We start from the raw sequence: 24,657 nt of genomic DNA on the forward strand, positions 1-24,657 counted from the left end.
CAGAGGTGGGTGGGGGGCCCCTAGCAGAGTGGGGGGTGGCCAGCCCGTTTCTCTTCTGTCCCCTGTCCCGGGCGGCCCCTAAACTCGGGGCCCGGAAGCGGAGCTGCACAGGCTGACTCTGTGTTGTCTCCTCCAGGTGACGGCGACATTGTAAATAACATGTACGGGCCGGACCCCGACCTGCTGGCGGGCGAGAGCGCGGAGGACGAGACTGAGGACAGCATCATGTCCCCCATCCCCATGGGGCCGCCGTCCCCCTTCCCCACACCCAAGGAAGGCTCGCCATATGAGGCCCCGGTCTACATCCCTGAGGACATCCGCATCCCCCCGGGTTTCGAGCTCCGGGAATCCTCCATCCCCGGCGCCGGCCTGGGCATCTGGGCCAAGAAGAAGATGGAGGTGGGGGAGCGGTTCGGCCCGTACATGGTGGCGCCCCGGGCCACGCTGAACGAGGCGGACTTCGGATGGGAGGTGAGCCCTGCCGCGCGCGCGCGTGATTGATGGCGGCCGTTTGTCTCGTGGTTCATCTATTTATAAAACCGGGTTGACGGTGCTGCCTGAGGCGGGAGGCTGGGTCGCAGAGAGTGCTGAATTTCCCAGGCTTATTTTATCCCGCGGCTTGCATGACGCGACTCCAAAAACACCAGAGGCCTAGTGGACGCCGGGAGGCCCCCGTCCGCCGCACCCGCTCTCTTCCCGGAAATGTGTCTTTAATGAGCTCATGTCTTAAACCCCTCGAGCTTCCCGTCTGGATCTTAGGTGCTAAGGCTGCCATCTCCGCAGGACTTTGGGGATCGATGATAGTCTCCCAGAACAAGGTCTCTGCTCCCGGGAAAGTCCTCAGATGGGGGCCCAACTCCAGGCAGAGCAGCACGTGTCTGGTGGCCACACTGCCCTAGATGCCCCAGGTGCATCCATGCCCTGGGCCTCCTGCTGATCTGCTCGGGTCAGCTGGCTCCCTAAGAGGAGCTCCCGCTTCTCAGATTAGCGGGGGCAGAGAGGAGAGTCTTGTGGTTTTGATTTCCCTGATGATCCAGGCCTGGCTCGGCAGTCCTGGAGGCTGCGTGTGACCTGGAGAGGGAGGCTGATTAGGTGGGGGGTGGGGGTTGACAGCCATGAAAGGGCCCTTCCTCTGGAAGCATCCTGCTCTGACCACGAGGGACACTGGGCCCCAGTTCAGGGGGCTTTCAAGGTGGTCTCCTAAGGACCAGGGCCCCAGGAAAGCACACTCCCCTCTAGTCCTGGCCTCTCTTCAGGCCCCACAGAGCCAGCGTGCAGTGATATTTTGGGCAGGGACCCTGCCTGGACGGAAAATGCAAGTGCCAACCCAGATTCCTCCTGGGTGTTTCACCACTTCCAAAAGTGCTTGGATGGTGGTCAGAGCTAGGAAGGGGAGAGCCATCCAAGGAGGGAAGAGGGACCTGTGGGGCTGGCAGCTGTATCCCCTGCCAGTGGTTCAAGGTGGTGGGGCTCGGGGAGCTGACTCCCCCAACTGCTCGTTGGCTTTGGAAAAGTTCCCATGCTGTGTGTCTCTCAGGGTCTGTGGTCAGTGAGGGGCCATCTTTGCCCTCTGATGAGTCTTTACCATCTAGAAGGCTTCTCTTAGGGACATCACTGTTCCCTGAAGACTCGGGGTGCACAGTGCATGACCCTTGTGCATCCCTCAGGGGACCCTCAGCAGCCCTTGAACATCTCCGCCGGTCTGGTCCATCAGCTTTTGAAACCCTCTGAAAAGGTCTCACAGAGTCTGGCTTAGCCATGTGCTGGTGGTGGTACTGCAGACCTGAGACCCCCATTCCCTTCACAAGGGAGGATATGGGGGCCCCCCAAACGCTGGACACCCTGATTCTCCTGCAAGCGGGTTTGTGGTAGCACATGAGGTATGGACATCAGAGGATGCAGAAGCCCCCTACCAGCTGACAGCCCGAGCTCCGTGGATGGCTTTGAAGGTTTAGAGAGGCAGTGGGTTGACCAGATGGATGAAGGAGCAGGCGTGCCAGGACTCACCATGGCTGAGTGGTGGAGGCCACCGTTGCACTGTGTGAACCGGCCTGTCTGTCCCCTGCTGTTCCCAGGTGGCTGACTCTGTGTGTGTGCCTGTCAAGGTCGGGTCACCTGCAGAACAGGTGGGAGGGAGCAAAGTGAGGAGTTGGGAGGTGAGGCCCTCTTGGGGGCAGCTCATATGCTCTTCAGAGATCCACAGGGTGGCCCTCGCTGGGCCGAGAAGAGTGTGTTCACATGATGTGACCGGTAAGTGGCTTGGGCTGTAGGATGGCCTGTCCTGGACTTCCCACCTGGCTATTTTCAGGAGGAATTTTGGGGTTTGTGTGATGTGCTCAGAAAGGCCCGGACTACTGAATTAGGAGACAGCTTCAGATGTTGGAGGGTAAACGAACCCTTCATGTAGTGTGATGGATGACCTTGAGGTGACCTGATTCTCATTGGTTCAGATGCAGGCCTCTGTTTGCTCTAATTTTAAAGAAACGGCCTGTATCACGGCCACCCCCGGTGCCGGGCCTGGTACAGGCCGTGCTGTTATCTACCCGGCACCTGTTGACTTTGCGATATTATTTGTCCTTGTGTACGTGCAGGATCGCTCCCCTCCGAGGTGCCTCCTGCCCCACCCCAGGCAGCGCCTTGATTCCGGGGCCCAGACCTGACTGCCACCTTTCCTGCCGGCCCTGGCAGATATTTGCTCTGCGTCCACGTCCTCACGTCGTGTTCCAGATGCACTGTGTGACTTGCCTGACCTTGTCTCCTTGGCGAGTTCAGGCCTGACCACCTGTTCTGGGGCCATCTCTGGGCTTCCTGGCCTCCTGTCCTATCCCCTCCAACACAGTCATGAGCAGCTGTTGGCGTCGCCGTGGTCATGGTCAAGCCCCAAGAGCAGAATTGAGCACCCCCAAACCCATGGTGAACCTGCTTTGGCCTGAAATAAATCGTGAGGTTGAGGTGGTTTCTTTCTAGCTCCCTGGATCTCTGGGCAGAAGTCAAATAGCCTCACTTATGTCCCCAAACAGGAGACTGCTGTGTCACTTGGTTCCTGTGTCCTCCTCCTGGTGACAGTGTCTGTCAGTGGGCCTCACTGCCCTTGATGGACAGGTATGGTCCTTACCTTCACTCTGCTGCAAACAGGGCCCAGACCAGGAGTGGAGAAGCCAGGCTCCAGAATCTAGACCTTTCCATGGCTCCGGACAGCAGAGGGGCCTCCAGAGGAACCCCAAGTCCCGAGTAAGGCGGCTGATTGTGTCCTTGCACCCTGCAAATGCCCGCTCCAGGCCTGCGGTCTGCTCAGCCCCGTGAAGGGTTGGGAACAAAGACGATCACTAGGACAGCGTCAGTGTCTGAGCATCCCGGCTGGGGACGCCAGACAGACTGAGGCAGGGCCCGGGGACAGCACCCGCAGGCCCACAGTCCAGTCCTGAATGTTGCATGTGTCATTACTCAGTGTCACCACAGTACTTGAGCGTTGTCAGTCAGTGTGATTTGATGTGACTACGGTTTACATGGCATTGAGTCACTGAAGACGAACAGACCATCTTCTAGCAAAGATGGCAAAGCAGCTCCGAGAAGGAGCCAGGATGGTTCTGGATCCTGAGGGGCGGTGGGTGACAGCTGTGCTTGTGTCCTAGCCTGGGTCAGAGCATGGTTGCTCCCACGGGGTCTGGTCTGGAGGTGCAGCAGGGGAGGAAGATCTAGGGAGATCCCCTTGCAGACACAGGACGGGTGTCTCTCGGAGGACTGGCTCAAAATCAAGGTCAAACTGATGATTCTTACCGTCATTTCACTGAAACAATTTTCTTTCTACTGGGAGAACAGAATTCCTGTTCTGGGCCATTTCACTTAACTGAAACCCAAGGGTCCCACGTCATTTTCTTTCTGTGGTGAGGTTTCTGGTGACTCGACCCTTCTGACAAAAGCATTTCTGTCCCTGCTGGGGTGGCGTGGGTGACCTCGCACCTTTCAGGGTCAAGGTAGCAGGAGCATCCTGGTTTGTGCAGGAATTTTACTTGAGCGAAACAGGAAGGCATGGGTTAGCCCCATGGCTGGGTATCCTCCTCCTGTTGTTCACCTGCTTTGTCTTCACATGGGCGTCAGGAAAATTTGATAATTCTAAATATTCCCCCTACCCTGACCCTGAGTGTTCTGAGGGAGGCCGGAAGTGAGTTCCTCATTTTGGGGAAAAAGCACAGCTCTGCTCTCCATGCACCCGGACCTGGCAGCCGTGTCCTTGGACACAGACAGGAGCTTGGGGGTGAGTGGAACACGGCTCCCTGGGCTCCATCTCAAAGGGAGGTGTCTGTCCCCTGCCCAGGACTCCTAGCCCCTCCCCTCCAGACACAGCCTGCCCGCTGACGCAGCCACCACTCACCCTCCCAGAATAAATCACCTCGTGATTGCATTCTATTGCCCCAGGGTCTGAAAAACAATGATTTTGATCATTTGTTGAGTAAATCATGACATTTATCATCGTGCTGTTTATTTTGCTAATTAAGAGATGGCTGCGAGTGGCAGGCCCGAGGGAGCCGGCTGTGGAACCCGCTCCTCGGAGGTGCCACCTGCCCCGAGGCGGGACCCCGCAGCTGTGCTTGGGTTGGGGCGGCCGCACAGGCCCCCAAGGGGAGGCACGGGAGCCATTTGCACACTGAAAGCACCCGGCTCTGCTTGTCTCCCCCAGAAAGGTGGGCTCTCTGGTGCCCAGCGCGCTGCCCAGCCTGTAACCGACACTCAGGCAACGTCTGTCAAAAAAAAAAAACACGTCTGCCTCTGTTTAAGGAGCTGGTGGAAAATGTTAACGTGAATTGATGGGGTTTCAATTATCTGAAGAATTTACTCGAGTGGATTACCTCATCCTTTTGGCCGTGGTTCCTGAATATTAATACACATGTTCATTTGCTCAATCAACAAACATCTATGTCTGGCCCAGGGACTGTGGGAAGCTCCAGGGTCAGCGGGGAAAGGCTGCCCCGTCTCTCCAGTGCTACAGTCATGCGGTCCCCAAGCCAGCGCCTCTGGGGTCTCCGCTCTCCCTGGACGGCTCTGGTGAGGGCAGGACCTGACGGCCACCCCTGTGGACCATGGGCTGCCAGAACATCCAGAGATGCCAGGTAGGGATGTTCCAGGCCAGGGCTGGTACCCAGCTCTGCATGCTTAGATTCTGAGACACTGTTGTGAATGTGAGACTGAGTGATGATCCAGAACCCCTGACCCTGAAGAAGGGCATGGGGTTGAGGAAGTGAGCTCTGCTTGTGCCCACTGGTCCCCCTACATGTATATATTTTTAGAAGAAATAATGCTTCCTCTTCCAAGCTGGGGCCATGTGTCCTTAAATTAAGGAGGAGCTAAAGGTCTATTTTTGGTCCCAAGTGGCAGGAAGACGAGGAAGCCCAGTGGGGTGTCTGTTCCCTGAGACTCAGGGTGTCAACACAGTGGGAGCTTGGCCTCTAACATCTCAGGGACAGAATATGGTGGGGTTTCCCAAGGCTCGTGACACATGCATAAACATGTGGTATGGAGATCCGAGGACTGAGGATGCTTTTCTAGGTCTAAGGGCTGAGACCACATTCACTGAGACAGATAGAGGGGCAGGTGTTCTTGGGGCTCTGGCCTCTGTGCCCGGCCCCTGACACCTGCCCAAGCCTGGCTGGGGGTCAGGTGGGCACCCCAAGACTGCAACCACATGGCCCCAGCTGAGCCCCTGATCTCCGTGGGAAAAGGCCTCCTCTTCTTTCTTCTGCACTTACACCCTCACACTCTGGCTTCAAGGACCCTGTCCTCTGTCCTGCTGAGCTGGCCACAGATGCCAGCACAGACTCACAAACACCCCAAGGCTCCCTGCCCCTCAGGCCATCAAGTCAATACTCCTGCTATAATGGAGCACCCACCTTCCCCTGGGACAGAGTTCCCAAGGCTCCTGGGAATGGGCTTTAAGCCTCTCTACTTCCTGCTATGTAATGACCTAATAAGAAACCCCGGCCACCTAGAGACAAACGTGTGTGCTTGACTCATCGCCTAGACGAACTGGATGCCTCTGGTGGCCCCAGAAGCATGAGCTTCCCAGCGCCATGCCCCCTGCATTGACCTCCCGGCGCTCTGCCCCCTTCTGCCTTCACCTCCTGGTGCTGTGGGCTCCTGTCTGGCCCCCACAGGGACAAGGCCACGAGCACCACCACAGCCAGAACTGCCATTCCCCAGGATTCAGGAAGGAAATGTCCATCCTCCAGGAGAAACACCAGCAGTGACCAGCGGTGAGTCTGGACATGCAGATGTTTCATCACCAGCAGCCTCTGTGGAAGCGGAGCTGCCGCTCAGCCAATGGACAACCTCTTCTGCACCCCAGAATCATCAGCAGCCTCAGGATCTGGGCACTTTCTGCCCTGACCAGCCCTGTGGATGGACCCGCAGCCCCAGAGCAGCGGGAGAGGAAAGCTGGGCCCAGCAGCCCCTTCCGGCATTCCAGGTGACTCCAAGAGGAGGTTCACCTAGCCTGGGAGGAGGGGCAAGCCCTGACTGAACAATGGCCGGCTGCCAAGTTTGCAGAGAAAAATGTGACAGCTGGTGCTTGAAGGTCAGGACTGTCCTTCAGGTGTTTCCAGGGCATCTGAGACCTGAGAGCAGAGATCTCTGTCAGTGGGTCTCATACGGAAACCCCCGGAGCATCAGAAATACAGGTGCCCAGACCCCACCCCAGAGATGCCAGGCTTTGGCCAAATGGAGGGACCAGCCATGTGTATCTGTCCAGGATGGTCTTGGTTTTTGCACCAGAAGTTCCAACAATCCTCCCTGGGTTTGTGAAAACTCCCAGGAACTTATAATGTGCCGTGTGGGTGAGAGCAGCCAGTCTGGAAAGAGAGAGGGGGGAATCCTTTCAGGCCTGCAGCATCTGTGTTAGGGGCCCTGGCAGGAGGGCACAGCTAGGAGCACTGACGGAGCAGAGGTTTCCGAGAGGACCACCACCCTTCTCCCGCTGTGATCCCTCCACTGGGGGGTCCAGGTGAGGGGGACGATTTGCCATGGGTCGCTGAGGGTAACCTGACACTTCAACAGGCGATGCTCCTGCAAGGACTGGCTCATCCCAGAGGCACCCGGAGGCCAGTGCAGGCGGCCATGCTGTGTGACGCACACGTACACTTCCACTTTCTTCCACACGCATTCCCTGCAGGGACCACACTCCAGCATTTTCTGTGCATCCTTCACCCTAAAGCTGTAACAGTGTGTGCTCTTGCTGACACAGTCGGGGGTGGGGGTGCACCTTGCTCCTTTTTATTTCACTCTTAGACTGTCTTATTGTGTTTACTCTTGGAATTCCAGCCGTGCGGGAAAGTACTGTGGCCAGGCTGGCACAGGGGGCCAGGACTGGTTTCAGCTCCAAAGACTGGGCCTCCTGCTGGTCCGACGGCCTCACTCGCAGGGTGTGGTATTCTTGGTCCCTGTCCTTGCCTGTCCTTTCTCTCTGCAGCACCAGAATGCACACTGGGACCTTCCTGGGCGCATCCCACCCCCCAGGGACCGGGAGCCCGGAAGCTGTCTGTACTCTGCCCTCCTCTGCCCGGCCAGCTAATTCACCCCTTACACTGACTCTGCTTCTGTGCTGTCTGGGGCTTATTTTAGGCCTAGAAACGTGGCAGGGCTTTTCTCTTTCCATAGTGATTTTCTGAATGTGTTTAGGAGGCATCACGTATATTGAGAAAGCGTCCAAAGTCGTAAGTCACCGCTCAGTGAACGTTCACACCCGTGGAAACAACACCTGGATGGTTAACAGGTCTGGGGACCTCTTATCTGGGAAATCTGGGAACCCGGATTCGACAAGGGGGCCATCCTGTGGGAACAGGGCCGAGTGGGAGGCGGCCTGGGAGCGCTGGGGCAGAGGGGTGGGGGCCACAGAGGCCCGCGCCATCTTGTTTCCCCAGGAACCGCTCCCAGCGCAGCTCCTCTGCCATCTCTCCCAAGCACCATGACATCAGGTCCAGACGTTTTTAGCCCAAGAATGCCATGAAACCCTGCACTATCTTCGGCCCAGCTCCGAGGCGCGGGTATATAAGGAATTTTCGGAAAAAGGACAGAGAATGACTAAGAATACCTCCCTGGTAGTTCTTCTTTATTTCCTTAAGGGGTAATAACTCAGCCACAGTCCAGCAGAGGGTACTTTCTTTAAATAGAGCATTCTGATTCACAAGCGAAAAAGGAAATAAATATTTTCTTTTCATATTCGAGAGACGTCCATGAATACCAACTTCTTAAATGGTATTTTACCATCCGCATCTCTCTCACACACGCACACACACGCACACACACACACACACACATATACACCGGTGACACAAGCCCATCCTCACCCCAGAATGGCTGCTTGTGAACCAGAGATGTGGACTAGCCTCAGGTTGTCAGAAGGAAGTGAGAGGAAGGCAGATGGAGGGGATGACGTCTTCGCCCGGGACCCGGGCTCACCCTTCCTGCTGGCTCTCTGTCTCCTCGTCCCCCCTCCTCCTTCTTTCTCTTTTATCCTTAAGGGAAGTGGGGTCACACATTCAGGGATCATGACAAAGGCACCTGGGTCCCTGTGCTGGGCAGGACTGGTGAGGCTGGGGCAGGCTGACCAGGCCAGGAGGGTGGACAAGAAGGAAGCCCTGGCATTCACTAGGCGTCTGCTGTATGCACATGCCAGCCATGCCAGGCTCTTCCTGATTTGTGATTCTCATTCTGTCTGTGGTCAGATCCCATGCCCCAGCCCCATGGACTGCACTGGGACTGGCAGGCATTAATGCCTACCCCCTGGGCGCCCCACTGTGAAATTCTCTGGATCCCAGAGGCAGCTTTCAACCTTGCTGGAGCCAGGATTCTGAGATGGTCCCAGGGTGCTGGGAGCCTGGCTGGTGGGAGATGTGTTCAGTTCAAGCAGGAACTGTGGGGACCCCATCCCAGAAGATCAGTCTGTGAGGCACAAAACCCAGATTCCACCCCCATCCAAAAGAAAATCTTTTTCACCCGTTTGCCTCAGGCTTTGATTCCGTGAAGCTATGGTTCTCAAGTGATTGTGTTGAGAATTCTTGAGGCGCCTTCAAATGCAGGTTCAGGGCTCCACCCTTACCTCTGTGTGTGTGTGTGTGTGTGTGTGTGTGTGTGTAAGTCACTCAGTCATGTTTGACTCTTTGCAACCCCATGGACTGTAGCCCACCAGGCTCCTCTGTCCCTGAAATTCTCCAGGTGAGAATACTGGAGTGGGTTGCCATTTCCTTCTCCAGGGGCTCTTCCCAAACCAGGGATTAAACCCAGGTCTCCTGCACTGCAGGCAGATTCTTTACCGTCTGAACTACCAGGGAAGCCCCACCCTTACCTAGTGGATTAGCATTCCTTATGGGAGTCCCCAAGAATCTGCGTTCTAATTAGCAGTGGAAGAGGGGGCACTAGGAATTCTCCATTTATGGGTGGAAGCCCAGAGAAAGAGGCTTCACTTGAATCTACCTGCACTCCCCCGACCCGCCCTGTGTGTCCCACCACTGCTGGACCCCAGAGCTGGGAGCAGCCTGGCTGCCACCAACAGAAGGATCCCACCCCCACCATACAGCTAGCCTTTAGCATGGCTCTCCTCGGGTGGGTAGCCCCCTGGAAACTGACAAGCGACAAGACCCCCCTCCCAAGGGCATTGCAGTGATGGTCAAGGTTGGGGGGAAGGCCCAGACACCAGCTGTCCATGTCATGCCTGGAGATTACTTGGTGCATCATCATTTCTCACCTTCACTGTGCAGGTGGGAGGTCCAAGCCCTAGAGAGGGAAGGGAGTCCCGCTGGGTCATAGGGTAGTTTGGCATAGGGGCAAGAGACCAGGCAAGGGACCCTCAGGCAGCTTCCTTCAGCCCTACCTCTTGACTCTGCAGTTCATGCAGACAGCATGTGCTGAGACCAGGGACTGGGCAGCCCCCTGACCCCTCCCCAGAAGTTAGAGCAGCCCCCAGCCCACGTGGGTACTCTGTCTTCACCACTCTGTCCAGGCCTCAGCTCCTCCATGGGAATGGGGACCAGTAAGGCAGGGAGTGGTCCAGACATAGCCCTTGGCCTCCTCTCTCTGCACCTGCACTGCTGGCCCAGCCGAGGTGGCTCTCAGGTTTGGCCTGGGCCGCCCGTGGCCCTGCCTTCTCCAGGCTGACCCTGCCTTCAGGAAGCGTGTGGTGGGATCCACCTGCTGAGACTGAGGCATCTGCAGCATTGCTCATTTACACAGACAGATTATGTCAAGTACTTTCCCAACAGTAGCCTCTTATAGAGTATAACGGGCTGGAGGGCAGCCCCTCTGAGCGCGGGCAGCTACTGGCCAGGCGGCTCCCCGGGGACCCCCAGCACGGCCTTGGCCAGCCTGTCATCCGCTCCCTCCCTCCCTGCTGGTCAGATGAACGTCCCAGGCCTCGCAGGCCATAAAAGGTCTCCCTGGGTCATGGGACAGGGTGTGGACCTCCCCGCCAGGCCTGCTTATCAGAGCTTCTCTCGAGGTGAGAATTTTTGTGGGCTGGTCACCTCCAGGTTAGGAATGTGCTCTCATCATGTCACAGGCCACTTCGGCTCAGCCAGAAACCAGGGTGACCCAACCACTCCCCGCCCGTCGAGGGGCAGTGGCCGCCGGAGATCTCCTGCAGGACGTCCTCTCCTGCTCTGTCCAGGGCTGGCGTGGTGCTTCCTCCGCTCTCTTGGGCCCACAGGACACTGAGATGTGGCTGGGTTTGCTCTGATGGAGGCCGGGTCAGGCCAGGACGCCCTTTGAGTGTGAGAGGTCAGCCTGGGCGCACAGCAGGAGGCCCCACGGGAACAGCCGGAGTCAGCGTTCTGGCGCATGGTGGCCCCTGCCTGCTTTCACATTGTTTAGAGCACAGAGAGCAAAATGGCCTAAAGGTGATATTTCAAGTCAGCCGATGGGATGCCCGTTGGTGTAGGTGGTGGTGTCTCCTCCTTGGAGTGGGAAGATGCTGAGTCAAGGATGCTCTGTCATCACTCAGGAGTCAGCGTGCTCCCTGCTCACCTGTGTGCCCGGCTACCTGCGACACATGATGCCGTGTTTCCAGGCAGTGGCTTGAAGAGAGGCACCGGCCTCCCGGGCAGTGCCCAGGGTGTGCATGCGCCGCATCCTGCCCTTCTGTCCCAGCTGCGCACCCTCTTCCTGGCCAGGCAGCGCGGGGCTGGGATCACCAGCCCCCAGTGGGCCGCAGGAAGTACCTTGTCTGGCTTTCAGGCCGCGTCCCTGCCTCCTGGGCTAATGCCCAGTCTAATTGCACATCCCATTGTGTCGTCCCTGTTCAATCATGTTCAGAAATACCTCCATCCCCTCCTTGCCCATTCAGATCTCTCTCAAGTCCATTCTGGCTTATCAGCACAGCCATTTCAGGAGCGGAGCTAAGATTTCTGCCATTTAGGCCCGAGGCATTGTCTGTCCCTGTGGCGGCGGAGATAAACCCTCACCCAGAACAAAGTCGCAATGACCTTTTACAAGTAGAAGCAGCCTTGTTTCCCTCCAGACTCATTTATCAGCCTTCCTTTCAGCCTGGCGCGCAGCGGAGGCCTGGGAGAGCACTGCCAGGCGGGGGTGGACGGGGATTAGGACGCCCGGCTGCTTCGTTCTCCGAGGCCCCTCGGGGTCCATGGGGACAGAGCTGTGCGTGGCTCTGGGGAGGGGCGGTGCTCACCAAAGAGGGTGGGGCCTGCAATGGCCGGGCCTGAGCAAGGTGATCATGTCCCCTGCCCTGGCCTCCTTCAGGGCCAAAGTAAAACCTTGTGGACCAAGCCTGAGGCAGGCTGGACATAAGTGGCAATGATGCTGATGAAATGGCCTGCATCTCTGGAGCCTCCAGGCTGGCCTCTGAGCTTTGCGGCAGCTCACAGGTTTGCCCCACAGACCCCAGATAGCCTCCTGGCATCGGGCCAACTTGGCAGGAAGCTGGGAGGAGAGGTCTCTTCCAGGCCAGATACCATAAGAGTCAACATGGGTGGTGCTTTGGGGCAGAGGCCCTTCCCAGGAAAGTATTTCTAGAAGGTTCCAGTTGCCTTGGCTCCTGGAGCTTCGGTCACATGGGAACAGCTCGTGGATGGACCATAATGAGCCTCATGTGCGTGAAGCACCCCAGGACCCAAGGAGTGTGTGCCCCTTCTTTCAGTCTCAAGTCTGAGCTTTCAGAGGTGACTGGCACCCTCAGGGGTCCAGGCTGCAGCCCCATATCCTCTCTCCCCACCAACCTGGGAGACTAGAGGTTCAGGTCCTCGGGGTCACTGGGGGCTGACCTCTGGAACTCCTTGGTACAGGTAGTAGGTCCTGGGGTGTCAGACACCCCTAAACTAGAGATGGGCCCCCTCGACTTTCTCTCTTCTCCTGTCTTTACAGCAGGGACCCCACAGTGATGACTACCCAGGCTCTGAGGGGTCCCCTTTTGTTGCGCAGCTGCACAACCAGGGGCCTCCCAGGAGCAGAGTTACTCTTGGCAGCACCTGAGCCAAGGCAGAGGGCAGGCCCAGCTCACCTGCCAAAGTCGCCCTGGATGTGGCCGGAGTCTCTGTGGGCCCACTGAAGCCCTCTATCGGAAGCTTAACTTTAGACTCAATGTTAAGAAGAGACTGAATTTCCCTGGTAGCTCAGTTGGTACAGAATCCACCTGCAATGCAGGAGACTCAGGTTTGATTCCTGGGTCGGGATGATCCCCCAGAGGACGGCATGGCAACCCACTTCATTATTCTTGCTTGAAGAATTCCATGGGCAGAGGAGCCTGGTGGGATACAGTCCTACTGCTGCTGCTGCTGCTAAGTCTCTTCAGTCGTGTCCGACTCTGTGTGACCCCATAGATGGCAGCCCACCAGGCTCCCCCGTCCCTGGGATTCTCCAGGCAAGAATACTGGAGTGGATTGCCATTTCCTTCTCCAATGCATGAGGGTGAAAAGTGAAAGCAACTGAAGTTGCTCAGTCATGTCTACTCTTAGCGACCTCATGGACTGCAGCCTACAAGGCTCCTCTGTCCATGGGATTTTCCAGGCAAGAGTACTGGAGTGGAGTGCCATTGCCTTCTCCAGGATACAGTCCATGGGGTCACAAAGAGTGAGACACGACTGAGCGACAAAGCACAGCACAATGCTAAGAAGTGACCACGAGGTCTCCCCTGGGATCTAAAGAACAAGCTTGGGTCTCCCTGATGGTGTGCTGACTCCCCTGAAGACGCAGTGGAGCTTGGCGTGCTTGTCCTGCCCTGGGCCAGCCTGACCAGTGTCTCTGGGAGGAAAATCCCCCAGGAGATGACCGCCCAGAGGCTCCAGCATCTTGTCTTTTTACTGGCCCCAAACACCTTACCAGAAGATGCTGCCTGCAGCCGTTTGGCATGGACTTCAGTCCGGACCCTGTGATGGATGGGAGAGAGTGAGTGATGGATGAGAGGCTGGGGGGATGGAAGAGGAGGAAGGGAAGGAGGAAGGATAAGAGGAAGAGGAAGAAGACATCAGGGATGAGGGCCTGAGTGAGGACTCTGGGCAGGCTGCTTGGGAAGCATGAATCTTGTTGCCTTCATTTGAGGAGGGAGATGGAAAAGGGGTCCAGTTTGCATTTTGATAAAAGTCTTCAGACTCCACTGCTGCTGTCATGGAACTGCAGGAGAGGCACTTCCCTCGTCTGTAAAGCCTGCTCTGGTGGGGATGACGCATGTGATGCTGACTTGAAAGCCTGTCCAGGGATGGCGGACATGAGCTCCGGACTGAGAGGGACTGGCTTAGACATTCTGGGGCAGCCCAGCCTGGGCCCTGCCTGTCCGAAGACTGCTGGACCAGCTAAGCTTCCAGAGCCTCTGCTGCCTGCCCCGCACACCCAGTGGCCCTGGGGACCAATCCCTGGTGAGGTTCAGACTGGTCATCACCAGAGCTTCTGAGTCAGCCCTGAGGACAGACAAGGGACGGCTCCTCGGAGCAGCGGGCCCTCAAAGGTCATCGCAGGACCGAGGGCAGTGGAGTTACTAGTTTCCCTGTGCTGCCCTCCCAGGCCTGGGCCCCTGCTTTTACCCACACTTGCTTCACTCAGACAGACGTACAGTTCATGCCAGGCCCTGACCCTACAGGCTCGCTTGGGAACCCATGACCCACTGACAGCCCGCAGATGACACCAGAATCCCAAACTTTTGAGGGTCTGTCTAGGATTGACCTCCTTATTTAATCCCCCTTGGAATCTAAAATACAGTAAGGATGGGGTCCCCCAGAGAGTGGGCCAGTGGGCCCGTGGGCCCAGAGCAGGCTGTGAACATGGGGCTCCCACTCCCCTCTCAGGATTGCATGGGCCTCGGGCCACTCCCAGCATCCGGTGGGTCCTCCGAGCCTGGATAGAGGAGGCAGGTTCGCCAGCCGGATACCCTGGGATGGACAGCGTCCTGCTCCAGGTCAGCGCTTTACCCCGCCCTTCCTCTGCCTTTACTGAGCTGACAGAGCCGAAGGATTCCCCCCTTTGCAGGCCTGGGGTCCAGCCTGTAGTGCGGATCCAGCACCTCTGGCTTCCTGCTTTAGCTGTCCCTGCCCAGGTCCACAGACATTACACGTCCACCAGGCAGGGCACTGAGGGGCCCACTGCCCCCTGGGGCACGACTGTCCTAAGCCCCCCTGGCCCCTGCCAGTGCCCTGCGCCTCTGGATCAGAGGTTGGAGATCAGGAAAGCTTAGCAGCTGCCCCTGTGTCAGGGAGAGAGAACACTTCCTGGGGCAGCCACCCAGCTACTCAAGACCCTCACGGTCCTCAGAGGCAGTAGCCTTTAAGGGTCAGGCTTCGCCCCTCCAGCAGCCCATGTTGCTCTCAGGGTGCATAGCCTTTTGAGGTGGCTCCCCTGGGGGTGTTGTCTGGCCCTTCACATCACCTCCTGGGAGATGTTCCTCCTCTCTATTTTACAGAAGAGAAAACTGCCTCTTGGGAAGAGCAGCTGAGGTTACTGATGGAGCAACTGCCCCCTAAGACATCAGAGTCCTGCTCCCAACCTGGGGTTTGTTTTCAGGAAATGGAGGCGTGTCTCATGCTGAGGGATTCTAGACTTGGGGAGACTTAGAGAGACGTGGACAACCCTGGGAGACACTGGGAGAATTCGGCAGACCTGGGGAGAGGCTGGCAAGGCCACCCCACTGGTTGCCTGGCACCCCGGGTGTCAGGGCTGTTCTTGGATCCTTTATCTGAAAGCGCCTTTGAAACCCCAGGACAAGCAGGACCTGCCATGCCATTATCAGGGCGGTATCACCCCCATTAACACTGAACAGGCGGGGGTTAGAATGGCCACTTCCAGCCTTTCTTTGTTTGTTCCTTTTAAACATCAGATAAATTCGTGAGGCTTTCTGAGAGGCAATGTACAGGTTACTAAGATGTTTGTGTCACAGGGGCTGGGGTCCAGAGAGTGGACAGAGACCCAAATAGCCACCCCTCGGTTTCTTCACTTGTTAAGCAAGTGTTGAAGTGAATTGTCCTGAAGGCAGCTGTCATTTCAACCCTAAGAGGTGGGGAAATGAAATGCTGGGAAGAGATTTCTTTGCTAGATCTGGGGGGAAAGAGTGGATAATTTTTCACTGGACATCCTTCCACCCACAAGCTAGTGGTTGAAATATCCATAGAAATGTTTCTGTCTTTCCACCATGAGCTGAAGTGCAATGAGTTTTCATGACCTCTCGAATGCCTCTCTGGAGGACACGAATGCCCCTCTCTCTGATGTCCACTTGGAGATTAGAAATGCTTATCTTCAGGAGGGCTTCCGCAGTGTCACAGTGGTAAAGAATCCATCTGCAGTGCAGGAGATGCAGGTTTGATCCCTGGGTCGGGAAGATCCCCTGGAGAAGGAAGTGGCAATCCACTCCAGTATTCTTGCCCAGAGAATCCCATGGACAGAGGAGCCTGGTGGGCTTCAGTCCATGGGGTCACAAGAGTTTGACATCACTTAGTGATTAAACCACTATCACCACATTTTCGATACTTTCAAAACATAGGCCAAATCTTGTGAGCCCCACATGGCAACCTTTGACTTTGCATATTCCTGTTAAGTCTGCTCCCCATGACAATCAAGGCTGGCACATTCTCTGAACTAAAGGTCCACGTGGGGCCCTCAGGTGGCTCCTGCCCCAGCACCCGGTCATGGTCTCTCCTCGAAGGAGCTCTGCTCCCCTAAACAGCCTTCTCATCTCTGACGAGTTCCCTGGCCTTGAAGCCACAGAGACACAGGGGAACAAATGCAGCCAGACTTCCTGCTGGCCCCCTCCTGAGTGGTGTAGAGAGCTGCATCCTGGTTTGTTTCCCATATTTCTCCAGGAAGTCACACAGGGATGAGGGGTCAGGGGTCTTCAAGAGGCATCCCTCAGACAGTCCCACCCAAATCCTCAGACATCGGATTTAGTGCACGAAGAGGACTTCGACAATCACAACATGCCTGCAAATGTGGCCTTGGTGAATTCTCGCTCAGTGGAGGTTTTCAAATTGGCCAGTTTAGAGGAAGACATCGGTCGAATTACTTTCAAACTGTGGTGCTGGAGAAGACTCTTGAGAGTCTCTTGGACAGCAAGGAGATCAAACCAGTCAATTCTAAAGGAAATCAACCCTGAATATTCATTGAAAGGACTGATGCTGAAACTAAAGCTCCAAAGCTTTGGCCACCTGATGCGAAGAGCTGACTCATTGGAAAAGACCCTGATGCTGGGAAAGAGTGAAGGTAGAAGAAGGGGACGACAGAGGACGAGATGGTGTCACCAACTGATTGGAGATGAGTTTCAGCAAACTCCGGGAGATAGTGAAGGACAGGGAATCCTGGCATGCTACAGTCTATGAGGTCGAAGGGAGTCGGACGCAACTGAGCAACTGAACAACAACAACAAATTGGTCGAATGGATACTAGAAACTAGAAGAATCTCCTACTGCACCCAGAGTCACCTGCAAAGTACTAGTGATGGGGTGGCTGCACCCGGATGTTCACTCTCAGAGTCTGGAGGCTGGAGACCTCAAGGATGTAGCCTCTGGGGGAGGGAGATGGAATCTGTCCCAGACCTCTCTCTGGACTTTGGCGGTTGGCCGGATATATCTTTGGCTTATCCACATATCAGCCCAAGATCTTTGCCTGTGTCCAGGGGAGCTCTCCCTGTGGGTGTGGGCATGTCTGTGTCCCTTTCTGGAAGGACATCAGTTATATCAGGTAAGAGGCCCACCTGCCCTGTATGGCCTCATCTTAACTGACTACATCTGTCAGGTGCTATTTCCATCTCAGGTCACATTAGGAGGTGCTGGGGGTTAGGACTTCAGCATAGGAAGGGTGTTGGGGTTGGGGGCACAGCTCAACCTGCCACAGACTCTCAAACACCCAGGCTGTGTCATTCGCAGGCGCTGTGGGTTGCAGGAGCCAGTGCAGGCACATACCTGGTCCTGTGACCCTGTGTGGATGCTGGTGCCTGAGACCTACCAGCCAGGTATCCTCACAGAACACCAAGAGGAGGTTGCCTGGATTGGAGCATGCAGGGTGGGGACCCAAGAGGATTGGGGCATGTAGGGTGGGGACCCAGGAGCGGTTGCGTTGGTGACAACCTTGAGAACCCAAGTCAGAGTCATCAGAGACCTTCCCAGGGTCGGCATCTTTAGCCAGTTCCAACATCTTTCATTCAAAGATAAAATCAGTGACATAAACATCAGGACTGGGTTGACTGCTCTTCGAAACCCATCCTCGTCTGCACCCTGTTGTGTGTGTGTGTGTGTGTGTGTGTGTGAGTGTGTGAGTGTGTGCATGAGCTTGGTGAACCTGCAACCGAGAAAACCTGAGGGAATGTGGCTCCCTGCGGGCCTGAGAACGCTTTTTCTTCAAGCAGAAGAAACTGGCTTGGGGGTAACAGACGTCATGTGGAGACTTCAGAGGGACGTGGTCGTCAGGACCAAAGCCGTCTGAGATCCCAAAGAGCCCTGTAGCCCCGAGACAGCACTGCCGCTGCAGGAGCATTGGCCGCCTGGAGTCCCTCGAGTCCCCTGAGGACAGTGTGGGGTGAGCCCGTGCGGTGGGGGCTGCCTGCTTCTGCCCAGTCTTCCGGTTTCAGACGAGTGCGACCCGAGCCCGGGTCGGCCGACCCGTCACTGCACTCTTCCCCGAGGGCCCTCGGGAGTCCAGTTCAAAAGGAAGTGGTTAAAAATGGACGGCCGGCAGGGAGGAGCGGGGAGGGACAGAGGCCCAGCGGTTGGCTAATTGGAGCACGGCCCCGGCTGGGGGGGAGGCTGCGCCCCAGACAATGTGCTCCCGAGTTGGGAGCTGGGAAGGCCCGGCGGGATTGTTATCGAATTAGTTGAAGTCAGAACCCCCCTGAATGCAGGAAAGAGGAGAGGGGAAATGAAGGCCCGGGTATAATGCGGCCTAAGTGAGGGGCCCCATTCACTGCCCCTGAAAAGGCCGGCTTCCTTTCTCGGGGACAGAGGAGGCCAGCGCACTTTTGTCTGGCTGGGGGCGGGGCTGTGCTCGGAGGGTATACTTACCTACAGCCAGTGACAGGCGGGGGACGGGAAATGGGGGCATTGAAAGTAACTCCCAGTGCCAGCGGAGGGGTGACAGCGGACACAATCACTGGGCCCTCATCAAGAGGCTCCAGTGAGCCCCCTCCTAGGGGACTTCCTGGGACTATGGGCCTGGTCACCCAGGGGAGGGGGTCCTGCCCGCCAAGGACCCCTGACCTCCCCCACCCAGTTGTGCGGCTAGGCCATTAAGTTCTCTGTCTGCACTTAAAATCTGGAGATGTAATACGTGCTTCAGTGGCCGACCATGTGTACAAGAAGTAGATCTTAATAGTTGAATTAGAGAATAATATTATTGAAAGTGGCAGTTAAACCTGTGAAATACAGAAATGGACCCGCCAAAAACCTGAACAGCCAAAAATAAGGGGGAGGGGATCATGCAGGTTATGTAAAAAATAAATACTCAACAAAGTGCTATGCTCAGTAAATATTTGTTGAATTCACACATTAATTAATTTTCCAGATGAGATTTTCCTAATCCATGTTTTAAAGAGATTAGGGATTAGGAAGGAGGCAGGATCTGATTATGCAGTGGGCCTGGAGGAGATGAAAGGAGCATGGTGTGTGTGAGGTTTGGGGGCCTGGACGGCTCAGGGGGAGCCCAGGACAGGCTGGCCCGGCCCTGGGTAATCCCCCTATCGGAGAGGCTGACTTGCTATTCACAGTCACCCCCACCCCATGGCGAGGGAATGGCTGCCATGGCCACTCTACCCTCGGAGTGCGGGCAGCATGCCCTGGATTAGCCGCCAAATCTCCAGGTCCTGTGCAGTTAACCCTCTCATGGGGGATCTGAAAGGCCGGGGGGTGCAGAGGGCCCCGATTCCAGACTCCAGGGCTTTGCAGAAAGTGAGGTGTCCAGCCGCCACCCATGCCTGGCCCAGTGTTGCCCTGACCAGCCCATGATGGTGCTCGCTTTCCCCAGCGGCACCTGGAGTCAGGGCTGGGTTTGTGGCACCTGCCTTGTTCCCGTTGCCGACAACACTGAGCGGCACCGCTGGCCCAGGTTTCTCAGCAAGGGGCCTTGTCAGGGCCACAGAGCTGCTGATGGTGGCCCTTGAGAACCCACTGACCCCCATGGACCTGGGCCCAGCCATAGCCCTCTCCTGTGTTGACCGCACAGGGCTATCTGGGGAACACTAGGGGTCCCAATGGGTTGCAACTGGGCTTTGGGGAGGGAATCGGGCTGTTGGCCCTTTGACTTCATGTCAGGGTGTCATGGGGAGTCTGACGGTGCCACTGCTCGGTGGGGGCCACGCGTTCTTCTTGTCCAGGGATGGGGGTGGGCAGGCCTGCCAGGTGCCCCGCAGGGACAAAACAATGTGGACAGCAAGTCCTGACCCTGTCGAGGTGACTCGCAGCTGAGCCTCATCCCCTGATCTGGAACCTGCAGGAGCTCTCTGCCCAGCATTGCAGAGCGAGCATGTCTTCTGGGGTCTTTGATGTTGACAGGACCTTGACCTGGACACTGGGGAGCAAATACAGCCATGCCCAAATCTTGGACTCATTCAGCTGTTTTCAGGAGAGGCCTCTGGGTGGGCTTGGACCTGTACCCTTGGGACAAGCAAACACACTGTTATTCATCACGAGGCGCCCAGAGTCCCCACGTGTGTCTGGTCTGGAGAGCAGGAGGGCTTCCTGGCAGCCCAAATTGTCCATCTCAGAGCAGACCTGGGGCTCCCAACCCAGGACAGTTTGTCAAGGCCTGTGGGGTAGACACCCGGCCACTGTAGGAAATGACACGTACTGTTTACTTTTCCTGGGGACCAGCAGTCTGTCTCCTGAGTGGCAGCAAGGAAATGGCCCCCAGGGAGGCGAGGTGATGGGAATTGAGGACCAGGTCTGGGGTCCGATGAGAGGAGAGTCCTTTATGAAGGTGTTCAGCAACAGTGTTGCAGCGAGTGAATCTGTGACATGCTCTGGTCTCACTCGAGCCTCACAGAGAGGGGGGCGATGGAGGCATTCCAAGTGTCCTCTGCGGGGCAGCTTCAGGCCTCGTGTCTGGTCCAGGAAGGGAGCACCCATATGAGAGGCTGAGCAGCCCACGTGGGGTGCATGGAGCCCAGGCCGCCTGTGTGTTCCACCGTGCCCACTCCCAGGAGGGTGGACATGGCCCACAGAAGGAGCAACTGGCCATGTCGGGACCAGAGTCTGAAGGATGGTAGCAGTGGAGGAGGCCTTCAGGCAGGTGGACACGTCCACACAGGTGCCAGGGCGCCAGCTCCGTCCACTGCATCTCCAAAAGAACTTCCCAGAAAGAGTTCTCACCCAGCGCCTTTATCCCCTTTTGATGACTTGGGAAGAAATTCGAGATTTCAAAATTCTAGGTCATTTAATTAACTCCACTCCTCCAAGTGCTCCTAGTGTGTGAGCACCTTGGACAGAAGGCCCTGGACTGGCTTCCTTTCCAGCAGCACGTTTGACAACCTTGGTGCCTCTGGCCTGCTCTCAGGGCATAGATCCTGAAGGTTTGCTCTGGGGAGGCCAGTGCTCATCCCTTGACGGTTCTAAGGAGGAAACAAAGTGCATTTGAAGTTCAGAGTCACTGGGCTGAGCTGATGTAGGAGTGGATGCTGCTCTAAGGCAGCTGCCTTCAGACTGATCACCTTCTCTGCTTGTGGGCAGCAGCTGCCAGAAGCCCCGTTGCCTGATTTGCTGGCCTGTGGCAGGGTGGCCCTGAGATCCGTTTCCATTGCCCTGGATTTGAATCCTGGCTCTGCCATCTGTGGGGGCTTCCCTGGTGGCTCAGATGGTAAAGCCCTTACCTGAAATGTGGGAGACTGAGGTTTGATCCCTGGGTTGGGAAGATCCCCTGGAGGGGGACATGGAAACACATTCCAGTATTCTTGCCTGGAGAATCCCATGGAAAGAGTAGCCTGGTGGGCTACAGTCCATGGGGTCAAAAAGAGTTGGACACGGCTTTCACTTTCTGCCTTCTGTTAGCTGGGTGGCCTTGAAGACATCATGCTGCCTCAGGGTGCCTGTCTAAAGACACCTGGCCTCGCTGGCTGTTGCAGGGAAATAGGCAGTTCAGCACCTGCCCAGTGTGTCCTGTGTCCAGAGGGCTGGTCCTTTTGCAGCCCATGAGGGTCCCACAGTCACAGTCAGGGTGTCAGCCCTCAGGGTCTCACCTCCAAGGGGTGGCAGGAGGCCAGTGGAGTGACCCACACAGAGACACTCCTGGCTCTGTTGACCTGTGGGACTCAGGACTCCCTGTAGCGGGCGGTACAGGATGTTCAGCTCACCAGATGCCCGGAGCACCCCACCCTGTTTGTGACAACCAAGTGTCTGTTTCCTGACATTGGCATTGCTGAGGTCTCCTGGGCAGTGGGACCCCCAGTGAGAACCTCAGGACTTGAGTGGGAGCCCGTGACCTCCTTTCCAGCTTCTTTCTTTGAAACAGTTTCCTGTGCTGCTCTCAGCCAGGACCAGGAGTCCCTGGGAAACTGAGGGGCCTGCAGGTCCAGGAAGCCCAGCTTTCTGCCCTCACCTGCACCTCAAGCCCCATCCTGCCCTGGCCGTCCATGGATCCCCCTGCCCAGTGACCAGCATCAGGAGACGAGTGAGTGTGATCAGCCCTATTGAGGCCGGATCTGGGAGGTGATGCAGCCAGTGAGCTCAGGACCGGGTTTGGGGGGGTCCCATCCACATGCCCTCTGGCCTGAGCATCACCGGTTCTCTATGTGAAAGGTCTGGCCTGAATGGAAGCCCAGTTTGGTGGCCCCAGGTTTGTCATGAGGCTGCAGATGTCCAAGAGACCACAGCTGAGTCATGGAGAGAGCAGGGAGGGGTCTCTTCCTGCCCCCTTACAGCCTTCTGTCTGGCTCTGAACGGGGACAAACTAGTAACCCATCCAGACCCGGGGGTGTGCCAGGCCGGGGCAGGGCAGAGACTCTGAGGGCACAGGGGACGTGGCTGGCCTGGGTTGTCTGGGCACCACTGTGGCTTCCCTCCAGAACTGCATGTGAAGGCAGAAGCTCTTGGTGATGGAAGGAGCCCTCACTTTGGTGTTTTTCTTTTGCATGAACGGGCGTTCGTGCTGTCATACAGGGTGGGAGGTGGCACCTCTGTGGTCAGAGGAGACTTACTCTAGCCCTCCTTGTGCCTGGGGGATGGGGAGTGGCCAAGGACATAACTCTGCAGGATCCACACACACAAGGGCATCTTGGGATTCTGAGTCATTCAGAAGGGAGCACTCTGGGCTCTGGGGGTGCTCAGGGAAGGACCGATATCAAATGGCATCTGGTGGCATTGAGTGTCTTAGTCAAAAGGGTGGGATGTTATGGCTCCAGTGACAAGAAAAAAAGAGTCGTTGACCTGGGGAGGGTTCATGCTGGAATAGGAAAGAGACAAAGAGATAAGGACATGAATAAACCATAGACTGGGATTCACCAGCATGGTCACTCTCAGAACCTCAGGAGTCCAGGCAACACCCCGCATTCAACAGCAGAGAATTCAGCTCCACTGTGGTCCTGATGGGGTTATCCCAACCTCCACACCCACCCCATCGTGACCTCGGACAGGCTGGAGCCAGCCTGGGCTCCCTTTTCCTGAGGGGTTTTGGGAATGTGACCTCCATACAGGGTACTTCTTGGGGGCCAGGCCAGCAGCACTGGGTGTGGAGTGGCTGTGGGGGGACTGTGTTTCCCTGTATGTTTCAGCTGGAAGCACCCCAGGTATGAGGGGAGCTGGGCACCCAGGTAGGCTTCCCGAGACCCCAGGTCAGGAGCCTTTGTAAACTTCCATCTACTACTACAAATGCACATTTTGCTTTGGAGTTTGCCTGCCAACTGATCCAGGGGCCTCAGCCTCACCTCCCCATTCCCTGAGTTCTGGGCCACGGAAGTGTCCTGTAGGCTGGGACTGTCTCCAGAATGGTCCAAACTGGATGAATAAGAAGGTCTGGTTAAGGCTGATATTCTAGGAAAGTAGTGACAACTAGTTGCCTTCTAACCCTCCAAAACTAAGTTGTTGTTTTTCAGTCAGTAAGTCATGTCCAGCTGTTTGTGACCCCATGGACTGCTGCATTCCAGACCTCCCTGTCCATCACCAACTCCCAGAGCTTGCTCAAACTCATGTCCATCGAGCCGGTGATGCCACCAACCATCGCATCCTCTGCCGCCCCCTTCTCCTTTTGCCTTCAATCTTTCCCAGCATCAGGGTCTTTTCCAGTGAGTCAGCTCTTTGCATCAGGTAGCCAAAGTGTTGGAGCTCCAAGCTAAGTGACAAGGCCCAAAACTGTTTCTTTCATTTATTCTCCTGCTGCTCCGTTAGCAGAATCCTTATTCCACACAGGAAATAATGGAGCACTTTCTAGAGACATTTACAAGAAGGACTGCTGACACTTTTAGGCTGCTTTTTTCCCTCAACTACAGAAAAATCGGTGATTATTAGTTTCATCTTGTTTTAAAAAGTAACCCAGGTGTGAATGTCCAGAACGTGATGATATTGAATTGTCCTATCAGGAAATCGTGTTTTATGTGCTGCATATACTTCTGCAGCTAAACTTGGCTGTTGTGGGCCTGCAGCCGGCTGGATCGCAAAGGTGGCAGGACAGGCTTCCAGGTGGTACTGTCTCTATAACCCATCCAGCTCTGAGTTGTTGCCTGGGGAATGTTCTCTTTGTGACATATGTGGAAACTGAGGCGAGGAAGGTGGCGTACCCTGTAGACTCAGAGTCTAGACCCCCAGCCAGAGCGCAGACCTGCAGGCAGCCTGAATCGGGCAGCACAGAACGTTCTCAGAGGTGTGTGAGTGTGTGTGTGTGTTTGACATTCAGGTCCAATTTCAGTAGCTTAAGCCTCATGATAAAGCTGATAAAATATTTCCAAGGTATGGTCTAAGGAACAGATACCATATGCTAAGCTGAAGGGATCAAAATCCAAGAGAATTTGAAGTTGACTGTGTGTCCTGGATTCACGGGGCTAGAAAGGGCTATATTTTAAATCTACTTTATTGAAATACAATTGATTTGCAATGTTGTGTTATAATAATTTCTGCTGTACCACCAAATTATACAAACATATGCATTTTTTTCATATTCTTTTTCATCATGGTTTATTACAGACTGAATATGGGCTTTCCTGATAGCTCAGTTGGTAAAGAATCTGCTTGCAATACAGGAGACCCCAGTTCGATTCCTGGTCAGAAGATCCTC

The 24,657-nt window shown here is 56.0% G+C and overlaps 1 protein-coding gene across 5 annotated transcripts in view; it reads left to right on the forward strand.

Annotated features, from left to right (window-relative positions):
* The window catches only part of PRDM16 (PR/SET domain 16), a 336,220-nt gene that overhangs the window by 105,607 nt on the left and 205,956 nt on the right, over nucleotides 1-24,657 (forward strand). For 4 of the 5 annotated variants that reach the window (XM_086342572.1, XM_086342574.1, XM_086342573.1 and 1 more), the window contains exon 2: nucleotides 137-471. The exons of the other annotated variant lie outside the window; for it this stretch is intronic. In XM_086342572.1, the coding sequence (XP_086198698.1) occupies nucleotides 137-471 (335 nt within the window). The remainder of the gene's footprint in view (nucleotides 1-136; nucleotides 472-24,657) is intronic. 5 annotated transcript variants of the gene reach the window in all.

Source organism: Bos grunniens, chromosome 16 (genome assembly GCF_055505025.1).
Source record: "Bos grunniens cultivar Pamir isolate PY7600 chromosome 16, Bosgru_T2T1.0, whole genome shotgun sequence".
Classification (NCBI taxonomy): Eukaryota; Metazoa; Chordata; class Mammalia; order Artiodactyla; family Bovidae; genus Bos; species Bos grunniens.